This window comes from Macaca fascicularis, chromosome 6, assembly GCF_037993035.2.
Source record: "Macaca fascicularis isolate 582-1 chromosome 6, T2T-MFA8v1.1".
Lineage (NCBI taxonomy): Eukaryota > Metazoa > Chordata > Mammalia > Primates > Cercopithecidae > Macaca > Macaca fascicularis.
The window spans coordinates 185,500,799-185,509,805 of NC_088380.1; the positions used below are offsets into that span (position 1 = coordinate 185,500,799).

General features: G+C 48.8%; 1 protein-coding gene across 1 annotated transcript; it reads right to left on the bottom strand.

Annotated features, from left to right (window-relative positions):
• Positions 1-374: 374 nt before the first annotated feature.
• On the bottom strand, positions 375-6,112 carry MSANTD5 (Myb/SANT DNA binding domain containing 5). The gene is made up of 5 exons (XM_045395096.2): positions 5,876-6,112; positions 3,642-3,755; positions 1,907-1,991; positions 1,096-1,407; positions 375-752 (listed from the first exon to the last, which is right to left on the bottom strand). The coding sequence occupies exons 1-5, from the start codon at positions 6,110-6,112 to the stop codon at positions 514-516; spliced, it is 987 nt and encodes a 328-aa protein (XP_045251031.2). The 3' UTR covers positions 375-513.
• Between the last annotated feature and the right edge of the window lie 2,895 nt (positions 6,113-9,007).

Here is a 9,007-nt window from a genome sequence, read left to right on the forward strand (position 1 = left end):
CCTGTAATCCCGGCTACGTGGGAGGCTGAGGCAGCGAATTGCTTGAATCCAGGAGGTGGAGGTTGCAGTGAGCAGAGATTACACCACTGCACTCCAGCCTGGGCAACAAAGTGAGACTCCATCTCAAAAAAAAAAAAAAAAAAGGTTTCTACGGTTCACACAGCCAGGAAATGAAGGCAGGATTGAGCAGTTACCTCTGGTGTAAAAGTTGTCCCTTACTACAAAGGGGCTTCCATGCAGGAAGCATGATGCAGGAATGAAAGGATGGGTCCCAGGTCACCGGGGGGCTGAGCCCCCTCCCTGTCCCATGGTCTCTACAATTGGAGGTTCAACCCAAGCCACAAGCACGAGCCAGAAAGGGATGAGGTCACGGTCGATCATTTATTTCACATTTATTCTCATTGCACCAGGTGAGGAGGGGAAGGAGTCATGCACTAACACACACAGATTGTGCTACTTTTCAGTCTTTCTGAAGAATCGGGATCCAGATTCTAATTGTCTTCAAGATCTGGATCAGTCAGTAGAGATGGCCCACTGTGGTAGGGGGCCTGGGGCTGCTGGGGGAAAAGCAGGATTCATATATGGAGCATGACTATTCGTGTTCCAGGGCTCCCATTCGGGTACCGGAGGATTTCCCACATAGATCACAGGTGTCGGGGCCCACGTCAGCTCCTGAACGGCTATGGGAATGCCACAGGCCTGGGGCTGGTGCTCAGGAGGTGCGAGGTCAACCGCATCTGCACAGGGAGGACCTGAGAGAGACAGAAGACACATGGAGGGCTCGTGAGGGCATCACCCACCCTGTACCTGAATCCTTGCCTGTGACCTCACCCAGCCCCAGGGCCATGTCCATTCTGAACAAGTCCCTGAACAAAGTCCTCAGCATTATTACTTTGGGGAAGAACAAAAAGGAAAAATAGAGGCAGGCAGCCCATCAGAGCAGCAAGTCCCCTGTGCTGTGTGCCAGGGGCTCTGGGCAGGGGCCTGTCTCGTCATTCTCTGCTCTACTCAGGGCACAAGGATGGTAGGGGTGGGGTAGGGGAAGCCAATGGCAGTCACTAAAGGACTATGAAGATGAATACAAAACACACAAACCTGAGAAGACACCGATTTTCCATCTGTATCCCAGAATCCTGTGCAGGGCCTCGCCATAAGGACATGGCAAGGGTAGGCACCTTGGCCTCTGGTTGGCCTCCTGAATAGTGAAGTACAAGTCCTGCAAGCTTATTAGCATCTGGAGACATTCCTGCCAGCTCTTCTTCATACCTCTCTGCTTGAGACGCTGGGCAATTGTTTTTGATACTACGTGGTACTTCTTCTTCACCCTGTACACTTCCCGTTCAAGAAATTCCCATTCCTGCAGGAAACTCTGGATTTCCTGGTCACTCCAAGGTTTCATTGACCGGACTGGAAGGAAAGAGGAATATGGATGTACTTTGGCATAACTCACCTGCACACGTGCAAGATGCTGCCTCTACACGGACAGGTCCGAACTTGACTTTATTCAGTTACGGGAGATGATAGGACCTCAAAGGAGAAGTGAGAGATTCGGTATCTGCCTAAGTCCTGATGCCTGACACATCCGGTCACTGGGACAGGCAAGGAGGCACCTGAGAGCCTGGGTCTTGCTCAACTTCCTTAAAATGTCTCAGAGGATACTGACAGGGTGTGACGGCGTATTTGCTGCCTGGGAGCGCCCCTCTGATGTGGGACTCACATCCCACCCCTGCGGGGCCTCTCACTGTCACCCGAGCTGTGGGCAGGGAGCTTGGGGGATGCTGAGGGCAGCCCTGGAATCCCCTGAGATGCCCCCTCTTGGGGCTGGGATGAGCATATCAGACTCGAGAAGACGGAGGTGGGCTGGAAAATTTTCTCTACTACATATAAGACTCTGAGGACCCCATACCTGAGGCCTTTTCTGATTCCTGGGCTGCATTTTTCTGCTTCATTTTCTGGATGTTTCTGGTAGTTTCGGTGGGAAGTGTTACTTTCTAATAATAATAATAATAAAAAAGATAAATATTTACATATTAGAATATCTTTTTTTTTTTTTTTTTTGAGACAGAGTCTTGCTCTGTCACCAGGCTGGAGGGCAGTGGTGTAATCTCAGCTCACTGCAACTTCTGCCTCCTGGGTTCAAGTGCTTCTCCTGCTTCAGCCTCCCAAGTAGCTGGGATTGCAGGCACGCACCACCACACCTGGCTAATGTTTTGTGTTTCTTTAGTAGAGACGGGGTTTCACCATGTTAGTCAGGCTGGTCTCGAACCCCTGACCTCAAGTGATCCGCCTGTCTCGGCCTGTCTTGGTCTCCCAAAGTGCTGGGATTACAGGCGTGAGCCACTGCGACTGGCTCCCCTTGTATTTAAAAAGTAAACTGCCAGACGAACAACATGAACCCAGGGGTTTTAGACACTGGACAAGGGCGCATGGGGCAATGGAGTGAAGGCAGGAAACAAGACTTGGGGCTCCTACAAGTACCCAGCTCAAACCTGCATCCAGTTTCCAGGCTGGAGAGCAGGGAGAGGGAAATCAAGCAGAGCGTATGTGTTCTCCTGAGCTGAGAACTTCAGGAGAGTCTGCTGGACCTCACAGTGGCAAGTGTAGGACACAGAAGCAGTACTGGGGAGAGGGTGGAGAGAGGGAAGAGAGCGAGCTCTGTGGATCTACTGGGAAGTCCCCCGTCCAAGCAGAGATCAGAGCATGAATGAGACAAAACTGCCTGGGCTGGGAAAGCACCGCGAGAAAGGACCAGGCTGAAAAATTCCTGGGGTCACTCTGGGCGATGGAGAATCTGAGTCTCCACAGCTGGAGTGAAAAGTCTGCCTAGTCCAAGGGCCTTTGAAGAGAGTGCTAGGAGAGCAGGGCCTCAGCAGTGGGGTCAAATTACCCACAGACTGAAGTTTCTTCTCATACCAACTAACAAAGATTCAAAACGATCCCCCAAAGCATCAGTCTAATTCCAAATAATTTAACTGCATGACAAAGAAAAGCCCAACATTAGTTAAAAGAACACGAAGTATTTGGCACCTAATCACGTAAAATGCACAGGGCTGGCCTCCTACCTTCAATGGCCCGGCATACAACAAAACAGAGAAACACAATTCACCACTGGTAGAAAATCCATCAAGAGACCAAGAAATGACACAGATGGTGGAATCAGTGGAGCTAGACTTCAAAACAGCTACTAGAGAACGCCTGTGGCTGAGCATACAGAGGAAGCGGGCACCTGCGAGGGTAAGATGGCTCATGCCTGTAATCCCAGCACTTTGGGAGGCCAAGGCGGGTGGATCATGTTAGGAGATCCAGACCATCCTGGCTAACACACTTTGAAACCCTGTCTCTACTGAAAATACAAAAAAAAATGAGCCGGGCGTGGTGGCGGCGCCTGTAGTCCCAGCTGCTCGGGAGGCTGAGTCAGGAGAATGGCGTGAACCCGGGAGTTGGGAGTTTGCAGTGAGCTGAGATCGCACCACTGCACTCCAGCCTGGGCGACAGAGCGAGACTCCGTCTCAAAAAATAAATAAATAAAATAAAAAGGAACAGCGTACATTTCAATGGCTGCAAAAATTCTTGTGAGATGAAATGAAAGACAACCCCAGCCACCCTCCCACGAAACAGGCATCGGGCTGCCTTAAAGTTACCTCCATTTTTCCTCCTGAGTGCTCTCCGGGGAATCTGTCTTCTCGCTGCGCCTGCAGGGCCTGCTCTGTTCCTGGGTTGGCGGAACACTGGTACTTAGTCTCCGCTGACCGAACCTAGGAGAGTCAGGGGGAGCCGGAGTGTGGAAACGTGTGTGCTTCTCTCTGCTTCTGGAGGTCTCTGAAGCCAGTGCAGATCGACCATGTTTAAATATCTTAAATGTGATTGGGTTAGACCCACCCAACCTTGAGACTTTGGATTAACTAAAGATAAACTAATTTAGTACTTTAATCACATCTGCAAAATCCCTTCATCCAGACTAGAATATGATTGAATAACTGCGACAGGGAGATTGGAGATCAGCTCGGCAGGGGTTCTAAGGGTCTCTGAGCCCAGCATCTCCAAAGGCAAAGGGACGGGTTGTTACATTCCCACAGATCACCCCTTCCCCCTGAGCTGGCGCTGATGGTCAGCGACGTCCTTAGGGTTTGGCCTCTGAGGATTAACTGTGATGTGAGGATTCGGGGAAGAGACTGGGCTTCAGCTGGGTGAGGGTGAATGGATGGTCATGGATGGCAGTTATGGATGTGGGACCCTCTCTGAGAAGCTTAGATTGAAAAGGAGTTTAGGGTAGGGAGGAGAGAGGCAAACAGAGCTTTCTCCTGACAAGAGGACAGACTTGAGATGTGCATATACAGAAGTGAGGAAGCAGAGAGGGATACTGGAGGGTGGTTAATAGTTTGGGAAAGTAAGTGATGGTGGGGACCAAGAGGGAGGGTGCTGAGTACCCAGCATGGGAGGGAAACAACTCCTAGGTTGTTTTTTGGCTTCAGAATCTCAGATGCAGTCCAGGATTAGGGATGCCCCTCAGAATAAATCTTAACTCTTGGGATTGATTCCACTCTACTCGACACAATCCTGATTCATGGCTTTTAGCTCATGATAGCGTCTGAGAAGACAGGAAAGGGGGCTTTACAGTGATTGGTACTTTATTTCTACCCATGTTTTATTTTTAGGGGCAGGGTCTTGCTCTGCTGCCCAGTCTGAGGTGCAGTGGCATGATCACAGCTCACTGCAGCCTCAAACTCCTGGGCAAGTGATCCTACTGCCTCAGTCTCTCAAGTAGCTAGGATTACTACAGGTGCTTGTGCCACCACGCTTGGCTTTTTTTTTTTTTTTTTTTTTTTGAAGAGACAGGGTCTCACTACGTTGCTCAGGCTGGTTGTGAACTCTTCATTTCAAGCAATCCTCCTGCCTCGGCCTCCCAAAGTGCTGAGATTGCAGGTGTGAGCCACCATGCTCAACCTAGTGGTACCCTGTTAAGTCAGAACAAACTCCACGTGTATTGGCTTAAGACTAATCTCTGCTTTTCCATGTTGTCTAAAAATATCACATTTTCTTCATTTCCACAGACATTTCAGGCCTCTGTTTCCGGATGCCCATATGGCCCGGAAACTGTTCCCTATGCTTCCCACTTTGGGCCTGTCCAATACACCCCCACTCTGCCTCAGGGACCATCTGAGACAAAAATCTGACCAAGTTATTCCTTCCTCTCCCCCAAATGTTAATGAACATCATCTTTTTCCCCAGGCTTGAGCCTTCTGTCTTGTTGGAGGCAAATAGGAACTTTAGGCATCTCAGCTCTACATCTAGCAGGAGCCTCCACTCAGCGTATTCACCCCCAGCATCACCTCCCATTCAACTCATCTTCAGGGTTTCTGCCTTGGTATAAATAGCAACTGCATCCAGGCTGTTTCAAAAACAGAAGTGCAGAAATAATTCCTGAATTCTTTATTCCCAATGACAGCTTCTTCTCAATCAGAAATGATTGGTAGCCGATTTTCATTCCTTCTTTTTTTTTTTTTTTTCTGATAGAGTCTCACTCTCTCACCCAAGCTGGAGTACAGTGGTGCAATCTCAGCTCACTGCAACCTCTGCCTCCTGGTGTCAAGCAATTCTCCTGCCTCAGCCGCCCAAGTAGCTGGGATTACAGGCGTGTGCCTCCACACCGGGCTTATCTTGTATTTCTAGTAGAGACGGGTTTCACCGTGTTGGTCAGGCTGGTCTTGAACTCCTGGCCTCAGGTGATCCACCCACCTTGGCCTCCCAAAATGCTGGAATTACAGGCATGAGCCATCGCAACCAGCCTGATACCCTATTTTCTAAATAAGTACCATTAACTGACTTTTTATTCATGCTGAAATTAAAATAGTGCAGGCGTCAAGGTTCCTTCCACGGGCCACAGCTGTTGCATTCTAATGGGGACCCTGCTTATCTTGTCCTCGGTCTGCACCCAAGCCTGTTTCTGTGACTTTTCGGGGCAGACATTCTTCATTCCATGGCCGTGGGGCAGCTTCAGATCAAGCTGATTTTCTCTGTTTGTCCGGGCTCCAGGCTTCTCCCATTTCCTGAACACGCTGGGCACTGTGTGGCCTTGGGCCTTTGCTGCTTCTGCTTGTTGCTCTGCTCCCATCACCAGTCACCCAGCAGGCCCTCTCCTCCTGCAGGCCCCCGTCGCCCTGGGCATGGAGGCCTTCTCCAACCCTGGCACTCCTCACAGGCGCTGCCTCACCATGCTGTCCTCAACTTGGACACAGTACATTTCAACACAACTCCCTGGTCAAGTCTAGCTCTCCCACTGGCCTATGCATTCAGTGAAATTGTGGATCGTGTCTACAGGTGAATCCCGTGAAAGGACAGCTTCCCAGCCCTGACTCTACGATGGAATCCGCTGGAAGACTTTCTCAAAGGCCAATTCCAGTCGTACAAATTCAGTTATCCTGGGCTGGTCACTGTGTGGTGAAAAGTCCTCTGGTGGTTCTAACACTAGTCAAGCATGAGCTCTTTGCCTTAAAGGAGTGCCATGGGCTTTGCCATGAACTACACTGAGTCCAGGGGCCACCTTGGTCCTGCCCCACCTCACTGGGCCCCTGGGAGGTGGGAGATTAGATTAGAACTGCCCAGGCTTCAGGCTAGCACTCCAAAGAGAGGGTGTGACCACCCTGAGAGTCCCTTCTCAGAGATTCCAGTGTGGCCATCCAGGTTGATCCTGAGCACCAGGAGCTCGGAGAGTCCCAGGTGGGTCTGATGCACAATCCGGGCTGAGAGGCTGAGCTTGAAGAGACTTGGAAGGCCAGGGACCGTTTTATTTCCGACGACAGATGGAAGTGCCACGGCGGTTCTGGGGCCCAGGGCAGGAGATTGGGGCCTGACTTAGGAAAGCCTTCTTGGGCTTTGAGATGTATTAGACAGGAGGGCGTGAATTTAAAAGAAACGGTTTTCACACATTTTCAGGGCTGCTTGTCTTTTCAAGGGTGAGGAAACATGGGTGTTCAGTTTTTTTGTTTTCTGTTTTTTGCTTTTTTTTTTTTTGAGACAGAATCTCGCTCTGTCGCCCAGGCTGGAGTGCAGTGGCGTGATCACTGCAAGCTCTGCCTTCCAGGTTCACACCATTCTCCTACCTCAGCCTCCCAAGTAACTGGGACTGCAGGTGCCCACCATCACGCCTGGCTAATTTTTTTGTATTTTTTTTTAGTAGAGATGGGGTTTCATAGCCAGATGGTCTCGATCTCCTGACCTCATGATCCACCTGCCTCGGCCTCCCAAAGTGCTGGGATTACAGGCGTGAGCCACCATGCCCGGCCAGGTGTTCAGTTTTAAACATTTGGGAAAATCATCTAATTTAGGGGATACTGTTTCAATGTTTCAGTGTAAAAAATTAATATATGATGAATTTTGGCTGGATTTTTGGAAACTAGAAGAGCAACAGGGTAGAATACTGGGGGAGTGACTGAAAGTAACGGAAGTGTAAGGTAATGGGGTGTGTCTGCATGAAGGAAGATCTGCACGGGTCAGACACTGGACAGGCTTCCCTGGAGTAATTTTAAAAAATATATATATTTTTAATTAGTGTGGTGGTACATGCAGGTAATCCCAGCTACTTGGGAGTCTGAGGTAGGAGAATCTCTTGAACCTGGGAGGTGGAGGTTGCAATGAGACAAGATCACGCCACTGTACTCCAGCCTGGGTGACAGACTGAAACTCCATCTCAAAAAAATATATATATATTTAAATACATAAATATATCTATTTATTTAAATACATAAATACATCTATTTATATATATACCTATTTATGTATTACATATTTATAGACATATATTTATTATTAAAATATATTTTTTTGAGACCGAGTTTCCGCTCTTGTTGTCTATGCTGGAGTGCGATGGTGCGTTCTTGGCTCACCGGAACCTCCACCTCCTGGGTTCAACCTCAGCCTCCAGAGTCGCTGGGATTACAGGCATGCACCACCATGCCCAACTAATTTTGTATTTTTAGTAGAGACGGGGTTTCTCCATGTTGGTCAGGCTGGTCTCGAACTCCCAACCTCAGGTGATCCGCCCACCTCAGCCTCCCAAAGTCCTGAGATTACAGGCGTGAGCCACTGCACCTGGCCAAATATTTTTTAAACTAATAAAAATTGCAAAGAACCTCCTTGGATTAATAATAATAAAAAAAAGAAAGAAAGAAAGAAAGAAAAGAAACAGGACAGGGTGAGCCAGTAGTAGTTTCTGATGTACCAAGGAAGTTTTTTATTTGCAAATCAAAATGGAGTCTTTTCAGGTTCCCTAATGACAAAGGGAAATTGATCTAAGAGAGATTAAGTGTCATGCAACAAGGGAGTTTGAAAGAAATGTTGGGAGAGAATACATGGCACTCCTTCCTCCCTCCCTCCCTCCCTCCCTCCCTCCCTCCCTCTTTCTTTCTTTCTTTCTTTCTTTCTTTCTTTCTTTCTTTCTTTCTTTCTTTCTTTCTTTCTTTCTTTCTTTCTTTCTTTCTTTCTTTCTTTCTTTCTTCTTTCTTTCTCTTTCTTTCTTTCTTTCTTTCTTTCTTTCTCTCTCTCTCTCTCTCTCTCTCTCTTTCTTTCTTTTTCTTTTCTTTCTTTCTTTTTTTTTTTTTTTGACATGGAGTCTCGCTCTGTCGCCCAGGCTGGAGTGCAGTGGAATGATCTCAGCTCACTGCAACCTCCGCCTCCTGGATTCAGGTGATTTTTCGACCTCAGCTTCCCAAGTAACTGGGACTACAGGCACACGCCACCACATCCGGCTAATTTTTGTAGTTTTAGTAGAGATGGGCTTTCACCATATTGGCCAGGCTGGTCTTGAACTCCTGACCTCATGATCCGCCTGCCTCAGCCTCCCAAAGGGCTGGGAATACAGGTGTGAGCCACCACACCCAGGAAATTTTTCTTTGTTTTCAAGACGGAGTCTCTCTCTGTTGCTCAGACTGGAGTGCAGTGGCGCCATCTCGGTTCACTGCAACCTCCGCCTCCCGGGTTCAAGCAATTCTTCTGCCTCGGCCTCCCGAGT